The sequence below is a fragment of the Dendropsophus ebraccatus genome, chromosome 6 (genome assembly GCF_027789765.1).
Source record: "Dendropsophus ebraccatus isolate aDenEbr1 chromosome 6, aDenEbr1.pat, whole genome shotgun sequence".
NCBI classification, from domain to species: Eukaryota; Metazoa; Chordata; class Amphibia; order Anura; family Hylidae; genus Dendropsophus; species Dendropsophus ebraccatus.
In genome coordinates this window covers 124,312,431-124,331,766 of record NC_091459.1, presented here as the reverse complement: position 1 = coordinate 124,331,766, position 19,336 = coordinate 124,312,431, and the positions used below count along the sequence as shown (strand labels likewise).

The following is a 19,336-nucleotide window of genomic DNA, read 5'->3' as shown; positions in this document are numbered from 1 at the left end:
CTCCTGTTAGTATTACCCCTCTTAGACCCAATAAGCCTGATGTGCCCTCCTGTTAGTATTACCTCCTCTTAGACCCAATAAGCTTGATGTGTCCCCCTGTCAGCCTTCTTGATCTGATAATACATGTATAGTGTAAATACGTAAAAGAAAACTAAACAAAAAAAACAAACAAACAGACTGAAATCTCCTTTTCCCAAGCTGATCTTTTTACTTATGTAATCTTGTCTGTGCCCTCCTGTTACCCTTCTTGATGCGTATGACTACTTTTACACGGGGGGGGTACAACCTAAGGATAACAAGAAAATACATGACATTCGATGATGAAATATAACACATCAGCCATCTTCTTTCTGCAGCTAATCAGATGCATGCTATTTGCTCTCATAGTCAGATATAAGCTCCGAGCAGTAGCACCTGTTCCTTTCTACCTGTGGGCGTCTGCAGAATGTTAATCTATACTCTGAAGCCATCTGAGATGAATCATATAAAATCAATGAGTCTCAGCAGCTGCGTCCGTCTGGTCAGAGAACTCAAATGAACTTGTCGAGTTCTGGAAAGTTACACAGAGGACGGAACAGTCTCTAAACCACATCTGTCAGCGAGATGGTGAGCCGCTCACCCCGGAGCATCCCGTCAGGTCAGAGGATCGGGACTTGTGACTTTTCCTGACCGACTGAACAAAGTCTTCACAGTTCTACTAGAAGCCCTGTAGGGAGTCACTTCAAAAGGATCTGTTCCATCCGTGCAAATATTACGTCTGCCTCAAGCTTACAAATCATGGGTTCATGGAATGAGAGAGAAATTGAGAAAAATCCCTCTTTTATTTAGATAGAGCTAGATATCTGTATACATTCCAGACGGATACATTGTAGATAGTTAGGGTCCTATTCCACGGGCCGATGGGGGCCCGATCGATAATGTAAACGAGCGCCGATCTGCTATTACATGCCCAATAATGGTTTAGCGAGGGCTGCAGGGACATCGTTACCGATGTCCTTGCAGCCCTTGTTTAAACACCATACGATACGACCAACGATTTCACAAGCACCATGCTTACCTAAGCATGTTGCAGGTCTTCTCCTGCCTCCCGTTCCCGCGCGCAGCAGCAGCTTTGGTGGGGCCTGTCTCAGCTGACAGACCGCTCAGCCAATCACTGGCCGCGGCGGTCCTGGCAAGTGATTGGCTGAGCAGTCTGTCAGCTATGACAGGCCGCACCAAAGCTGCTGCTGCGCGCGGGACCGGGAGGAAGAAGGAGCACAGGAGAAGACCTGCAACATGCTTAGGTAAGCATGGTGCTTGTGGAATCGTTGGTCGCCGGCGCGCACCAATATTCCACGCAGCGATGCGCGGTCGGTTCCGGATGATTTTAGGTTTGAACCTAAAGAAACGATCAGCTGAAGACACGATCATCGGCTGATCGTTGTCTCTATTCCACTGAGCGATAATCCGTGGAATAGGCCCCTTAGTCCTGCTCTCAGCTGAGGAGTGAAACAATGGTATCCAGTCTAGACAATGCTCTGTGAGCTAAACAGCCTGGTCTCCAGACGGATACATTGTACATAGCTAGTCCTGCTCTCAGGTGAGAAGTGACACAATTGTATCCAGTCTAGACAATGCTCTGTGAGCTAAACAGCCTGGTCTCCAGACTGATACATTGTACATAGCTAGTCCTGCTCTCAGGTGAGAAGAGACACAATTGTATCCAGTCTAGACAATGCTCTGTGAGCTAAACAGCCTGGTCTCCAGACTGATACATTGTACATAGCTAGTCCTGCTCTCAGCTGAGGAGTGAAACAATGGTATCCAGTCTAGACAATGCTTTGTGAGCTAAACAGCCTGGTCTCCAGACTGATACATTGTACATACCTAGTCCTGCTCTCAGGTGAGAAGTGACACAATTGTATCCAGTACAGTCTACAGTATCAGTCTGGAGTTCAGACTGTTTAGCTCACAGAGCATTGTCTACACTTGACACAATTGTATCCCTTCTCAGTTGAGAGCAGGACTAGCTATGTACAATGTATCAGTCTAAAGTACAACCTCTTTAGCTCACAGAGCATTGTCTAGACTGTATACAATTATATCACTTCTCAGCTGAGAGCAGGACTAGCTATATACAATGTATCAGTCTGGATTCCTGGCTGTTTAGCTCACAGAGCATTGTCTACACAATTGTTATGTGCCATTTTGCAGTCCTTGCATGTAAATTAAACTCTGTAAGTCGGGGTGACTGACACTTAGCCGAAACCCACTAAACCATAATGTAACATAGCCTGCACCCACCATGTCCTTGCCGCCTTCTTCTTCTCCTTATCCTGAGTTTTCTAATAAGAGCAGAAAAGAGACAATATAATGGATACAGTGTGCCGCACGGCTCGGATCGCTCCCTCCGGTATCTATTATTCCCTCACAACATGTAGATTTTATCCGTACACGCCAACATTGTTTCCTTTCCAATTGTGCAGAAAAGAGAAGAACGGGAACATTTCTTTCTCTTTTTTTGCATAACGTGCGGTACTAGCAATAGGGATCCCTGCAGTACAGGAGCCAGAAATAAGACATTGTGAGGAGTTATCTTTGTGGCTTATTGTGAAGCCGGACGCTCACGACCTGCGCCGTACAATAGGTAGCAACGTGTGCCTGGCATTTAAGGTGATTTTGGGTCATGAGCCCAGCCGAGCGGAGTCAATGTTTAACCAGCAGGCTCTGAATACACAGCGACTGGAACAACAAGGCCTGCCAACCAGCTGCGCCTGACAGCTACAAAAACAAGCAACATGGAGGTATAGCTGGAGGGAGGCTATGGGGTCTTAACCGGGCTGATGGCTGTGCCTCACTGCTACAACAACATACAACATGAAGGTATAGCCGGAAGGTATGGGGCCTTAACCGGGCTGATGGCTGTGCCGCACTGCTACAACAACATACAACATGGAGGTATAGCTTGAAGGTATGGGGCCTTAACCGGGCTGATGGCTGTGCCGCACTGCTACAACAACATACAACATGAAGGTATAGCTGGAAGGTATGGGGCCTTAACCGGGCTGATGGCTGTGCCGCACTGCTACAACAACATACAACATGGAGGTATAGCTGGAAGGTATGGGGCCTTAACCGGGCTGATGGCTGTGCCTCACTGCTACAACAACATACAACATGGAGGTATAGCTGGAAGGTATGGGGCCTTAACCGGGCTGATGGCTGTGCCGCACTGCTACAATACCACACAACATGGAGGTATAGCTGGAGGCTACAGGACCACAACCGGGCTGATAGCTGTGCCTCACTGCTACAATACTACACAACATGGAGGTATAGCTGGAAGGTATGGGGCCTTAACCGGGCTGATGACTGTGCCTCACTGCTACAATGCTACACAACATGGAGGTATAGCTGGAGGCTACGGGACCACAACCGGGCTGATGGCTGCGCCTTACTGCTACAATACTACACAACATGGAGGTATAGCTGGAGGCTACGAGACCACAACCGGGCTGATGGCTGTGCCTTACTGCTACAATAACAGGCAATATGGAAGTATAGCTGGAGGCTATAATACACAATATGGAGGTATAGCTGGCTGACGGCTACACCTCACAACCACAATAATACACAATATGGAGGTATAGCTGGCTGATGGCTGTGCCACACTGCTACAATAATACACAATATGGAGGTATAGCTGGCTGATGGCTACACCTCACCACTACAATAATACACAATATGGAGGTATAGCTGGCTGATGGCTGTGCCACACTGCTACAATAATACACAATATGGAGGTATAGCTGGCTGATGGCTACACCTCACAACCACAATAATACACAATATGGAGGTATAGCTGGCTGACGGCTGTGCCACACTGCTACAATAATACACAATATGGAGGTATAGCTGGCTGACGGCTATGTATTCATTAGTTTTGTTACCAGCCGCTGAGGCTGCGCTGCACACACCTCTTACTTAGGAACAGTATCTAATTTTAGACAATCCGATATATAGACTTCATGGATGTGTCAGGTTCCCGGATAAATCTCAGTGTATTATGTTACAAATAAGAGGAAACAAAGTAACGTCTCCTTCTCCTCAGCTGTACATGACTATCCCACGCCCTAGTGTGACCACACGCCGTACCCCATGTGTAACCCTGGCTGACCTACACCGACTACAAGCTCGTAATAACATTATTATGACAATATCAGTGTTTATATGAGTGATCTAAGAGGAGATGTGAGAACACATAACATCCACACCTCATCCTGCCCGGCAGGACTGTACTCCTAGGGCGCACCACAACTCCATCACAAGATTAACCAGTATCCCATACATATCGGATCTAACAGTGTTATATAATATACAGGAACGTATACCATTCCTTAAAGCTGCAATGGATATGAGGAGGCCAGGCGTATATGTATACACTAACATTATACTCTATATACCTCTACTTATGCAGCCGAATCAAAGTGATCCTCAAATCATGTGAACCCCCCCAGCAATGGCTGATCCCTTCTCTGTGATGATCAGTAACTAGTGACAACAATGCGGGATGGAGTTTATGATGTCTTGTACCACTAGATTTTTCCACAAACAGGTGTAGGTATCTTATTTTAAGACTTCCTCAAGACACTGTCACGTCAGGTTACGGACGTCTCAGATCCTTTTATTGCTTGTTTACTATGATGTGGAATGGACTGGGTTATATATAGATCCGGACGCCTCTGTAAACATCACACCCTATGCCCGGAGCCCTGAGCTCAGCTTCCGAGAGATGTTGACAGTAGGAAGACACCACGTCCATCCAAACCACATATAGGAGGTGAGCAGAGGACGTCACTACTTGTCTCCAATGTAGGAGCAAAAACACCCAAGTCCAGGCTAGAACACCCCATCACCCACAATGGCGGCTTGTCTTGTGTGCTTATAGGCCAAGGATGGAGAACCTATGACCCTCCAGATGATGTAACACTACAATTAACATCATGTCTGGAGACAGGAGAAGCAGGCCCCAGCTTTGGCTGTCCAGGCATGAAGGGAATTGTAGTTTTGCAACACCTGGAGGGCCGAAAGTTCCCAATCCTAGACCTATAGGGTTAGTATCAGTGTGTCTATAGCGGAAATCTATGGGTCATCTGGGTTAGATCACCAATGGCCACCATGTAACCAGCACGTCTCTATAATGTGGGGCTTCATCAAACAACTCCTTATATCTCAGCTCCCTAGACCCCAGACTGGAAGTATGGCATAGTGGATAAGAGGGACACTGGGTATGACTACCCTCTTATAATTAATAGGACTCTCTTTGATTGGTTGCCATGGGCAACACAGCTCAGTTGTCAAATAGTAAACTCTGAACAGAGATTGGTTGCTAAGGGCAACAAGACGACTATAAGACAGCACCATAAATCTTTCCCTTGGACTGGTTGCTATGGACACCCACTACCCAACGACCCAGTATAGGAAAGTGACAGAGACCCAGTAAGTTCATAGCAACCAGACCGTCAGACTTACGGGAGGAAAACTGTTCTGACAGAAAACAAGGGCAATGTCCCCACTATCAGCGGTTGTGTGTAGGATTATGGGTTACTAGAGGCATGGGGAACGAGGAGAACGTCAGCGCTAAGAATAATCCGGGGAGGATTTATTACAGAGTATTGGGAAACAGGAGCGCAGCACCGCAAGCATCCATTATTCACAGCCACTCAGCACATCTCCCGTACTCCCTGGTAACAATACAGATGGCGACTGATACGTCCTGCCCCATCCCTACAGCGTATTAACACTACAAGTGCCGGAGCGAATAGTGACTGCTGTGTCCTGCCCCATCCCTACAGCGTATTAACACTACGAGTGCCGGAGAGAATAGTGACCAATGTGTCCTGCCCCATCCCTACAGTTTATTAACACTACAAGTGCCGGAGCGAATAGTGACTGCTGTGTCCTGCCCCATCCCTACAGTGTATTAACACTACAAGTGCCGGAGCGAATAGTGACTGCTGTGTCCTGCTCCATCCCTACAGCGTATTAACACTACGAGTGCCGGAGAGAATAGTGACCAATGTGTCCTGCCCCATCCCTACAGCGTATTAACACTACAAGTGCCAGAGAGAATAGTGACCAATGTGTCCTGCCCCATCCCTACAGCGTATTAACACTACAAGTGCCCGAGGGAATAGTGACCAATGTGTCCTGCCCCATCCCTACAGCGTATTAACACTACGAGTGCCGGAGAGAATAGTGACCAATGTGTCCTGCCCCATCCCTACAGCGTATTAACACTACGAGTGCCGGAGAGAATAGTGACCAATGTGTCCTGCCCCATCCCTACAGCGTATTAACACTACAAGTGCCAGAGCATATAGTGACTGCTGTGCCCTGCCTCACCACTACAGCGTATTAACACTACAAGTGCCAGAGGGAATAGTGACCGCTGTGTCCTGCCCCATCCCTACAGCGTATTAACACTACAAGTGCCAGAGAGAATAGTGACCAATGTGTCCTGCCCCATCCCTACAGCGTATTAACCCTACAAGTGCCGGAGCAAATAGTAACTGCTGTGTTCAGCCCCATCCCTACAGCGTATTAACACTACAAGTGCTGGAGCATATAATGACTGCTGTGTCCTGCCCCATCCCTATGGCATATTAACACTACAAGTGCCGGAGCGCATAGTGACTGCTGTGTCCTGCCCCATCCCTACAGCGTATTAACACTACAAGTGCCAGAGTGAATAGTCCTGCCCCATCCCTAGTGTATTAACACTGCAAATCCAGAACAGCATTGTCAGGGCAGGTAGTAAATGGTCTATCCTCTCAGGGAGACGATCGCTATGAAATTAGGACCCTTTCCCATGTCAACTAAGTCTTTGTCTCACTGAAGTTGGCTGTAAGGCCCCCGGAGACATGTTATAAATTAGGAACGCTCCTCGCACAGAGAGGCCATGGAGTCATCTCCAGAGAAAACCAATAACTTGTGAACCAAGTGTCTGACGCAGCAACTTCTCAGCCTGTTTACTCAGCGCCAAGACTCCCCGAGCCCCCCACATCTCCTCCGAGAACTGACCCCGGCCTTGTCATAGTTGATAAGTGAGATGCAGCATGAAGGAGATGCCGGGGGCCACAGCGCGCCCTTCGATAAAATAGAAATGATCCGTCTCCTGGCAGCTGCAGACTAGTCAGGAAACTAGACGGGAATATCTGTCCAGCAGGTGGCGCAACTAAATCCAGCGAGTAATGTCACAGTCGGAGGGGTCTGGATGGGACCAGTATGGTATGTGATGGACTGAGTTTATACTGCGAATACTGAACAGACACTGATCAAACAGGTAGTGGCAGGAAAGATCAACCTAGAAAAATTGGCATCAAAGCAAGAACAAGATTGGAGAGAATAGAGTACAACAGAGTACCCATACTGGTAATAGTTTTGACTGCCAAATGTCACCACTAGGTGGGGGCGTTGTGCTCTAGCATCAGGTCGCAGTTAAGATTAGGAGCTCAGCATCAACACATTTAGGAGCTGTTCCCTGCAGGAATGTGCTAAGGAGGGAGCATCAGGTACTATTTCTGTGAGAACTCCATCTAGAACACTATGTTACACCGTGCGGCACGCAGTCTATTAGTTATACATGGATACAGTCGCCATCCCCTGTGTACATAATGCATCACTTCCCAATCAGAGTATGACATGAACCATAGCTAGCATGCTTACAGCAGTATAAAGGTGACAGTACCTGCACAGTATCCTCCATGAGGCCTCGAATCTTCTCCACCACATCATTTCGCCGGTGCTGGCGTAGGGCACTGATGAGCTTGGCCAGGCTGGCCTCAGGCCCGCGTATAGTCCAGTGCTGTAAGGCTGCGTAGGCTCGCTCGTGATCCGCTGTGTAGCCATTGGAAAATGCTGCCACCTCGTGCTCATTGGCATTGCAAAGAAACTGATAGATATCTTGCCATTGGCTGCCGACCTGAGCTGCCACCAACTTCAGAATGTCAATACCTGCAGGAAGGACAAAATGATAGTCACCGGGGATGGCGGTATTCACATAATGGTCTTCAACGTAAATTCCAGTTATCCATATGAACAGCTTAACTAGGAGACAATCTAAAATACTGCCCATACAGTCAATTAAAGGCAATAAAGACAATGACACCCCTTTAAGCCCCACCCCCAAGGAACCAGGAGGCAACAAACCAATGAAGAACTTCTATTTCTATGGCCCAACTTCTTGTTTCAGGTCCTCACAGAAGACCTATTTGACAAATGCTGAAAGCAAATGTACTATCAGGTAGATCGCTTTTTATTTTGTTACCTTATCCACTCAAACCCTGGAGCAGAGATACCGCCGGCGCAGTAGTTTTTTTTTTTTTTTTTAAATGTCGCCCCGTTCCCACACTCAGCGCTGGTCTTTTCCCAAGCACTGGGGGGCTGGCCTGTAGTGACGTACCCGATGGTGCATTTGTAATATTCACTTCCTACATTTTGGGATTCCTTTTAAGTGCCATGGCGTAAGATTTGGCACCTAATGTCATCATAGTACAACTCAAAAGTCATACTCTGCTATCCCATCACCAATTGTTATCTGCAAATCTATCCAAAAGATCACAGTCCCTGTTATTCAGGATCCAAAAGGGTCTACGTTTTTTACTCCAAGAAACAGAGCCACCCTTGCCCATGGCCAAGTTCGGTACTGCAGCTGAGCTATAGTCACTTTAAAGAGGATGCGCTGTAATATCAGACAAGCACCTATAGACATGAATGGCAATGTTTCTGGAAGAGCAGACCCTTTTCTTCAGTCCAAAAAAGACCTGGGCCCCCTCTAAAGCCCATGCATAGTCTACATTTTGGTGCAATGAAATTGATCAAAGTCACACTGTTCCTCCTACAAACATAACTGGAATTATTAGAACATTTTAACAATCCATCTTCAGACAGCCGCTGACTGTCACCCAAGGATAAGGCCTTTCCATGCAGGGTTCAGTCCTGAGGCCCCGAGCCTTCCTACTGAAATGAATAATTGTACGGCATCTATTAAGTCGGGTATGGTGAAAAATCGTACAGCAATACACGATTCATGGCCAATACCAATTATATGTAAAACTGGACCCAAACCCTCCGTTTAGTAATTTTCCTACTTTATAATGTCCCACAACGTATATTAGAAAAATGACGCCAAACCCGTTAATCTTGGGTGTTGGCTGATGAAGACAACTATCTTACTCCCTGTACAGGTCATAGAGCATGCCCACTACACTCTCCTATACAAGACATTGTTAAACATCAGAATCCTGTTAAAAATAAATGTGTTCTATGCATGATAAGCTAAAAAATCTGTACTTATGCCAAAATGATGAAACAGCTGCTGAAGCGGAGCTCTTCCTGAAGCTACAAGAGGAGGTGAGGGATAAGATCAGCAGAAACCACAGCACATAGACAAAGAGAAGGAGGTCATGGAGCATCTACGCTTTGATTTTCATGTGAAGATTTGCTTTAAAACATAAGAACGTGAAGGGCTGAGAGGTTATCTCCTCTCTCGGTACATAATTTCATTAATAATTTGGTGGCTATCCTTGTTTCACCCGAGAAACCACATTAAAGTTTAAAATAGGTCTTCTTAAGATTCACCATACTGCAACTTTACTGCATAAGAGGCTGATCTGGCTCATCCCGATTCCTTCCCAACAAAGTTTTCCAATCTTCTGGTTTATACAAAGGGCAACAATGAATGATTGGTGGGGGGTGGGGTGATATCCATGCAAGCCTTGGTTCACATGGTACTGCTCTTTAAAGGTGAGCTGCACTCGTAAGGACGTAGCACTGTCTGGTGTGGCAAGGAAAGGGTGTTAATGATCGGAGAAGGCCCCAAGGATCTCCAATCAAAATTTACAATTGCTCATCAAGATGTTTTGCCACAGAGTTGTCCACATGGGAGGTTATAGTTCCATAGCTGATGAAGCCCATCCCGACAAACCCCCAACCTGGCTCGCCAATTCTAGTTTTCTATCGTCTATCAACAGAGACAGTCAACGTTCTCTGCTTTTTAAACACAAGGTCGGAGTCTGGGAAATGACATAAAACTACAAGGATCCTGGTACACAGGAAGCTCATCTATCAGATTCTGTGGCCGCTGGAAGTATCTGGACTGAAACTCATTCAAGGTTCGAGCCAAATTGTTTGATTTATTAGACGCCTTGAAGGAAAAAACAAACTGGAACCTGGCAGGAGCGGGCAGCGAGCAGAACGGCGCTTATCTGTAATAGTCTGATCAGGAAAACATAGCGGGAATAGTGAATTCTCCAGGATGATGCAATAGTCTGCAGCTCGTACATCAGGTCTATAGGTGGTAAAGGGGGAAGGGAGGCTATAAGCCTGGGAATGGAGCGATTTTAAGGAACATAAAAAAGCCCTTTCACAGGTCAGAGAGAAATATCAAAAGTTTTGATCAGTCCGGGTGTTACACCCTGATCAATGATGAGAATGAGCGTGGAGGGGACTGTGCTGCAGTGAAAAGAGTTGACCTCATAAACTTAACAGTCCGACTTATCACATGACACAGAGCCGGGAGAGGACTTCTCTGCGGTCTTCTCCTGGATCGTTCAGTCAGGTCTGAACACTCAGAACCGGGCCGATCAATACTTTTGACATGCCTCTCTGACACATCAAAAGTAGTTTTTGTTTTTCTTTTTTTTAAAGACAGTGACACTTCCAAGGTCATGGGAGTGACAAAGAGACAGAGAGTACAGTGCTTTGTCAGTCCCATAGAGCTGAATGGAGCAGTCGTGCAGAGGTCTGATGACATTGTAACAGGAAGAAGCAGTACCCCTGTTCTCGTGATCAGTCAGATTATTTGCAGGTCCTTCATTAACTCTGTAGGACGTCTGATGACAGGTGAGCACTCTACTTGGTGGGACTCCCATAATGGTTGCAAAGAATGATAGCTGACCATGTGGATTTCTCCATTCACCTGTTTTTGGGATCTGTGGGGGTCCAAGCAGTCAGACCCCCACTATTCTATGCTCCTTTACATTTTCTTCGATGCTTTAGACAAGTAGGTAGGGACACGTACACAAGACATTGCTCTCCAACCTGCATCTCTCTAGGGGTGGGTTCACACTGCGTTTTTTTTAACGGACAAAAAAAATAGTGTCAGCAACGTTTTTGGATCTGTTTTTTTTTACAATGGAAGTCGATGGAAAAACGGAAAAAAACGGATGAAAAAAACAGATTGCAAAAATGCAGTGTGAACCCAGCCTAACTGTGGCAAACTCACTTCAGGGTCTGATGAGAGTTGTAGTTCTCAGGTTGGACAACATTGATCTTAGAGAAAACCACAGCAGGACGGAGCATTACAAAGTCACTTTCCCTGGGAATTTTCTAGAATTAAAGCCATCTGAATCATGCGGCCCATACATCTGCAACCTCCAAATAGCGATGCACACCCACATCTGAGGGGCCTCGCAGCCGGTTCAGACCTGTTCCATCCACGCCAGGCACGTCCCCAGCTAATCAGCCGAAACCAAACGCGTCTAATATCCAGTGTGGTCGCTCATAAAGCCCTCACCCCGGGGGAGCCTGGCACAAATGAATGTTCTGTTATAGCTATTACACATCATAAATCCCGTCCGACAGAAGACAAACAACATACTTCATGGCTAATGAGCGGCCGGAGGGGATAATGGGGGTCCACTGGGCTTAATGTTTAATCTCGGGACCCCCAGCACAGGGTCACATGAGCTGAAAAACTTTCACCTACAATCCCCCCTCCTATAGAAACAGCCCTGCCTGTGTAGGTGTGAGTCTTCACTGCAATCTATCCAGGAACCAGGAAGATCAGGATGAGTATAACATCCAGACAGTGTCCATGTCCGCCGCTCATCTGTAACATCTCCAGTACAGGGCTCGCCGCAGCCACCGGCCCCGCACAAGGTCACAACACAACTGCTGATACGTTTCACCGTGTTCCTCTTTATTTTCAGATGTACCCTGCAGATTCGGTGCCGCTGTATGGACTGCTGCCTGCCGTTTCCACGGTAACCGCAGACAGGATTATATTCTTTGAAATTGCCCACTTATTCTAAGTTTCCAAAATAGTAACGCTCTACGAGTGGCGCCTGCTGCAAGGACGGATTCACAAAATAGATTGCAGGGATGGGAGTCGTCTCCAAGCGATGGCCCTGGTTAACCCCTGATATGTCTGTAGGGCCTCGGGAATGAGCCCCTACTGCATCTTCATGTGCCTTATGTAGAGAAACACTGGGGCACGCTCCATCAGATACAAACAGAGCATTGCTCCTAGGAGGACAGCTCTGTACATATGGCACCCATACAAGCAGAGAGGCTTACTAGTTTTATTTATGTTTGGTCAAAGACTATGAGGATGACAAATTGGCATGGCACTTTCCTAGCTGAGAACACAATGGTCGCTCCATTGATGGTAGGCATGAGCATTATGCCACCTCAGTGTGTGATGGGAATGCCCCTTTAAGGTGGTGAGAGGCTTGTTGCAAATAATTGGCCAGTGTAAAAGGACCCTTACTCATTTAAACCCTCCCGAGTTACTATATTGATAATAAGGTGACATCACAGCTGAAATCACATTACACAGGGTGTTGGGTTATCTATGGGAGAGGCTGGTTTATATAAAGTGTTATTCTCTGCAGATATGTGAATTCTGCACAGAAAGACAGCCCCCCCCACACGGAAAAAAATAATAATTCCTGACACTGATCAGAACTGGTATATATATATATATATATATATATATATATATATATGGAATATATTTCAAGGATTTTTATAACATTGTTATGCCTAGAACAGGAGGGGGTGGAGCATGACACAGGTGTTTTCGGACTCATGCTTGTACCAGACTATGGTCGCTGCCCAGAGCAACAAAGACTTTTTTTGCTATAGCTGTCTTGACTGCGCATAGCAACCATTGAGATAAAGTTCTTGTATTTTTAAGCCCAGGATATGAAATCTGAAATCTGCTTGGTTGCTATGGGCAACAAAGACAGTTCTTGTGTCCCCTGCAATAATGCATTAACAATCTAGCCTGCGGATAGGCCCGCTAAAGAAAATCCTGAATAACCCCTTTAATTAAATCACGGAAATCACAGTAAACAGTCTTGTCTCTTAGCGGTCTTCAGTTTGGTGTGTTTTCAGCCTTAAGCCTGGCCTAAATCATCTGAAACAGACTGGTTGCTGGGGAAGCAGTGCCTAGCAACACCATACAAGACAGTAATGCTTTAACAATCTGGTTTCTATGGAAAACTGACAGGATTGTCAACGTGCTTAGGAAAAACGGGAAGCAGTCATGCTTTATCTCAGCCCATGTTATCATAAAACATAGATGGATTATGTCTACAAGCAACCCAAACCAGAGCTGGAAGGATTAAGCTGCGTGCCTAGAAATATTGTATTGGTTTACATGAATCTGGCTACTAAACAGTGTCCTTTAGTGGCCTACTTGACTTCTAAAATCAAGACCAGGCAACCAGCCCCATCCTAAACCTTTAAACTATTAGCACAACAGAGGAATATCCTTGGCACCACTCCTTTCTCTGGTACTATTTAGTAAATAGCTGGAACACTTGCTGACCTGGAGTGTAGCGACGCTCACTACCCATCCGGCGGTGCTCAACATATAGGCAAGAGAGTCCATCCAATAATAACGATGTAGAAATGAATTGTGGCACTCAGCGATAGTATTGCAAATTCAAGTTTTTAATCCATAATGGTTGTGACAGATTAGGCCGAGAGGAAGCGCATGCACTTGCGTGAAACAGTCCGTTGCCATTCTTTGTTACATCTGTCATGACCACTATGGATTAAAAACTTGAATTTGCATTATTATCAGCGAGTGCCACAATTCCTTTATACATCGTCATTACTAAACCTTTAAACGCTCACTGATGCTTCAAACATGTGTGATCTGAAACAAATGACTCCTTACCCCAGAAAAAAAAAAAAGGCCACTTCTCACTTTCCTGCAATCTGCTTGTTGTCAGGGGAAATCTGTCTCTAGTAACAGCTAGCTCTGGACAAAACATAGGAGGGGGGCTAAGTGCAGGACAAAAAGTCAGGGCTGTGTACCTGCAAGCTGAGCTAGTCTGCCTGCTGTATATGACCCACATTGATCCTCAAAGATAAATTAGGCATCCCTATCATCTCTCTCCACCTATAAAGCTCTGAGGAGCTGTCAATGTAATACTAGGGTACCTACTGCACTATGTACAGAGTTCTGTAGTGTAATCTTCCTTTCCCTCAAGCTTCTGAGCAGCCGCAGTTCAGTGCCCAGTTTAACTCTTTCCTTGCTGTGATGCTGCCGTTTCTTTTCTTTCTGCTAGCATAGCACTTGTAAACCCACTGCATCAGTAACCCTTTCTCACCCAACACTTTAGTACTAGTGCAAATCTTTCACCAGCACTTGTGCCAAGGCATAGCAGAAAGGAGTTTGTGATTTAAATTGACCAGAAAAGTAATGGAATAAAAGTCCTGTTTGTGTACTACTGGACTACAAACACCCAGCTCTGGTCCCAATGAAAAACAGTTGTGCAACATGGAAGGGGCACTCAGGGGCTCAATAATAGCAGTGACAGCACTAACATCTCCATATCACTATTCTGAAAGCTTAATCTAAGCCAAGCAGAAAATAGTCCTATAAAGCTCTAACATCATGCCTGCTTACAAGCGGTCAAAGGCTAAGTCCCTACTGTATCCTGCTGGTCCCTACAGTCTTACACTCAGTGAAAGAAACAGCTGTTTTTTTGTTTGTTTTTTTTTTTAAATCAATAGTCCAGGCGATTTTAAGAAACTTTGTAATTGGGTTTATTAGTCAAATATGCCATCATCTGCATTCAAAAAGACTTTCCCAGTCCCCCCCCCCTCTCATTGACTGCTCATTATCAGGAAATCACGACTCTTTTACATCAGACGGGCCCTGTGTAATCTATAGAGAGGGAAAGGGGAGGAGGGAGATTAGTCGCAAGCAGAGAACAAAGGATTACACAGCGAGACCTGTGTGAAAACCAGTATTCAGAGGTCAGAGAGGAGATAGCCCGGTTATGTAGCTGTAAATTAACTCTTTGTTGTCCTATTTTGGTGCCTCATCTCCCTCCACTCCTCCCTTCTCCATAGACAATCATGAAGATAGGGGGGAGAGCCCAATTACAACATTTCTTAAAATCGGCTGTACTATTGATTTCTGCAAAAAAAGTTTAAACGGCAGTGACACTTTAAGCTAAAGCTAATAGCGTCTATACATGGTAAAGGACTATCATAGAACCTAAACACCTCCCTGTTGACCTCCAGACTCGTACTCTGCGAGTTACTAGTCTGTGGTGGAACATTTCAAGACGAAACTAACACTTTACCAACAAGGCCACTCAATCCCCCCCCCCAATCTTAACACTACTCACCATGGCCATTGCAGTAGTAGATCCATTTCTCTCTGTTCTGAGTCAATGCCGTAGACTTCTTGAAGCCAGCTTTTTCCACAATGGAGCTGGGATCCTGCTTTGGTCCTTTTTTCAGCGTGCGGGAACTTTTCCTGACGCTGCAAACAACTATGATGACAAGTACCAGCAGAAGAAAGAGTACAATCATCCAAGGTAAGTGCTCGTTGATGTCAAAGTGGTGGGGGACCTGGCGGGGAGGACCCCTCTTAGTGGTCTTATAAACAGAGTTCTTAAGTCCTTCACCTCCGCCTCTGGATACGCCGGATTGCTGGAGATCATCTGTCAGCTGTGGTTGCCTTCTGTCCGAAGTCTGCAGCTGGTGTCCCATGCCCTGATCTTCCGTCGTGTTCAAGTATTTTGTTTCATTCTTCTCAGTATCATTGTAAACATCTGTCGGCTCTGTAAGACAAGGAGAAGAAGACGGCATTGAGGTCGGGAATCATGACTATTATCCCAGGAAGTCAAACATGCTAAAAGCAGACATGAAGATCTGAACTTGGAATCTGGCAACCTACAAATCTTGATGTTCTGGAGAAAGACCAACCTCCGAGTGACGGCTCCTTATAGAAAGACATGAGAGTTCCAGCTAGGAGCTTAGTTTTAGAAAACCTGTACTCACATACAACCCCTTTTGTCGAGCTCCTCTATGACATCAAGTATTTATTCTGGCAGGAGCCTGCGCCTTCAACCAGCTCAGACAAGTGATCACTAAACCGCACACCTGCTGCTCGGAAAATTTAGGAAATCAGATGTGAACACCGAGAAAGGAAAATGCAGAAGAAGTAGACCTTTGTGTAAGGGGCATGGGCGGTAGAGGAGAACTTGGAAGTCTTACCCCATTAGCTTTCCATTCTAAACATTAGCCATCCATACCTGGCACAAAAAGCTCACAGAACTTCCTAATTACCTGAGCTGAATTAATGACTCGCGGATTCAGCTATTAAACCCGACCCAAAATTGTATACGTTTTGTTGGTTTAACCTCAGTTTACCGGAGAAGAAATTTAAAAGGGGAAGTCTAGTCTAAAGCTCCTATTACACACGGCGATGCACAGGAGCAAACAAGCGTCATCAGCGCTCGCTTGCTCCTCGTTCCCTGCTCGCTGGCGGCACTATTACACGATCCAGCAGCAAGCCGTAAGAGTAGGGGGAGCTGCCTGAGTGATCGCTAAATTGTCTGGGCAGCCCATAGAAGATAGCAGCGGTCTGCTGCCACCGCTCCTATTCCACAGAGCGACAGCAGTAGATCATTGCTATCTTAGTCATTTGTCTTTCAACATGTTGAAAGACGACAGACGACGATCAGCCAACATTGTTAATGTCGGATGATCGTTGTGTTCTATTACACTGTATTCAGCAGATAATCGTTTCATGTAACAGGGCCTTAAGATCTCTTTATACACAACACAGATCACATTGGAGAGGTCTAAAACTACCACTGATTTGGCACCCCTATTTATGTTAGGTAGGTGTGCTAATTGCCAAAGGGGCTGATTCTTAGGGCCCTATTACACGTAGCGATAATTGGCCAAATGAGGACGATTCGGCTGATTATCGCTCCTTGTAATAGAGAGAACGATCATCGGCTGAATGTTTCTTTAGGTCCTGATGTAAAATCATCGGGCGTCGGCTGCTCAGCCAATCACTGGCAGAGACAGGCCACGACCTGTGACTGGCCGGCGGCCTGTCAGTGCAGAGAAGGCAGAGATGCAGACACCAGGAAGGCCTCCGAGGATACCGGAGAAGGTGTGAGGACACCAGGCAACGTGGTAAGGCGAGTCATTACAACGTTGCCCGTGCAGCCCTTGCTGCCTGATAGTCAGCCCATCTAATTGCTCAATAAAAGAGCGCTGATCTAGCAGATGTGCCAGTTTATGATCAAGCTATCTAATTTGATGGAGCCCTTCAATCAGTGCTGATCTAGGCTTCACCAATGCAACCATCTCAAGTATATCTATGACATACCAGAACAAGTTCCTCTGTTATTCTTCCTAGAAATGTACAACTTTACAAGTGGGTGTAACCATGATAAGTGTTTATAGGGTGTGTGCCAACACAAGCTGACACTATCAACACTGTTGGGACAATATCAGAATTTATGGTGCAAGTTCCATTAACAAATGGAATAGTAACCCCAAATTATTTATTTAGTCAGAGATTTTCAGAAGGAACAACAGAGGTACGACACAAGAGTTCTAAGAAATGGTCTTCTAGAATTGTTATTTATTGGAGAATAGAACTATTTAACATATTTACTAAAACAACCGAAGCGTTGACCTAAAAACACGTTTTACAGGTTTTGTAGAAAAGTGTTACTATTATCTGTCCATATTATAGTCACATCATCTGATCTCTTGGCCACTAGGTGAAAGCTGATGTCCACTGCCTGATGTTAGGGGAATTCTGTCTCTAGCAGCAGACAGACCAGGATGGAGCATGGGAGGTGGGGCTTAGTTTGTGCTATGTATAGACTGTGACTAAACTGTATATATAAGCACTCTGTGAGCCTGTCTAAATCCTCCAAAGAGTTTACTCTGTCTCACAGATAAATCAGGGCTTATCACTTATCACTCTAAGTTTAATGTCTGCTGTTCCTTGTGTAAATACTTCTGGTCTTACTTTGTACACAGTGCTGCCTCCTGAAAGTAATGCCCTCCCTCCTTTCTTCACCTAATCATCATCATCAGAAGTTCATTGTTTGATAGGGGTATTTTTGTGATGTAGCCCCCTTCCTAGCTGATCCCAATACAGATCATTACATTTCTGCTTACAGTGCTTAAATCATCCCCTAGCACAGGGCCAGCCTGTTCAGTCCAGTGCACCTGCTCCAGAAACTATGCCATGGCACAGCAGAGAGCAGAAGGTGTTGTCCTGTTATTGACCATTGAAGTCAGAGGAAAGAGAGCCATGGTGTACATACTACTAGCAAACTAGCTCTGGTCCCTACCCTTAAAATGGAAAGAATAAGAAGTGGCTGTGCAACAAAAACACAACTTTCAGGTGATCAATAACTACATTAACAACACTGAAATCACATTGTCACCACTCCAAAAGGTTAATTTATATATCGTGGCCTTAAGACCCTATGGTAATAAGCTTATGAGATTTTGTGGCTAATTAAGACATGAGGACGCTCTATGATGGTCATGGTTACAGATATAAGATCTGACTGGAACTATCCTTTAAGTGATGTTTAAAAATGACTCAAAAACTAACGTAAAAACTTATCATCCAATGTAGGAGGTTTGTATGTTGATTTTACAGATCATAGAGTAATCCATTCTACATCACAGATAAGACGCACGCACCCACTCAGTGTGGTTTCGGTTGACCTTAATACATGACAATGGGTTGACATTGGATGGAGGCCAATGGAAAAAAAGGGCTTTGTATGGAAGCAGAGGATTGGGCTACTTCCGGGTGTGATCTCTAATAACTATTTATTCTGTTTCAGCAGATTATCTTTGGCTATTGGCCATGTAATAACACAAGTAACAAAGGAACGGAATATCAGGGCTTATCGGGTGCAACTTCATGTCAAATAACTCAATTTCTTCATCTGCCTGTAGGCAAAATTTTCTTTAAAACAAGAACGTATCAAACATTACATTGCAGGAGCAGCTTTGGACACATTAGGGATGTCTCTACAAAGCTTGGATAGGTGGTCAGGGACATAACATGTACGTCTTAGAAGAGCTTCCCAGAAGCAACTTTGCAAGGCATAGTGATGAAGGAGTAAGGGTCCTATTCCTCGGGCCAAGGAGGGCCCAATGAACGATGTAAACGAGCGGCGATCTGCTAGATCGCCGCTCGGTTACTGGGCCTATTCCACGTCCCGATGATCGTTGAGTGAGGGCTGCAGGGACATCATTACCAATGTCC

General features: G+C 45.5%; 1 protein-coding gene across 2 annotated transcripts in view; it reads right to left on the bottom strand.

The window, feature by feature from the left end:
* TNFRSF21 (TNF receptor superfamily member 21) overlaps positions 1 to 19,336 on the bottom strand; it is a 66,670-nt gene that overhangs the window by 20,934 nt on the left and 26,400 nt on the right. For both annotated transcript variants that reach the window (XM_069975833.1, XM_069975832.1), the window contains exons 3-4: positions 15,417 to 15,854; positions 7,730 to 7,995 (exon numbers count right to left, since the gene is read on the bottom strand). In XM_069975833.1, coding sequence (XP_069831934.1) covers positions 7,730 to 7,995; positions 15,417 to 15,854 — 704 coding nt within the window. The remainder of the gene's footprint in view (positions 1 to 7,729; positions 7,996 to 15,416; positions 15,855 to 19,336) is intronic.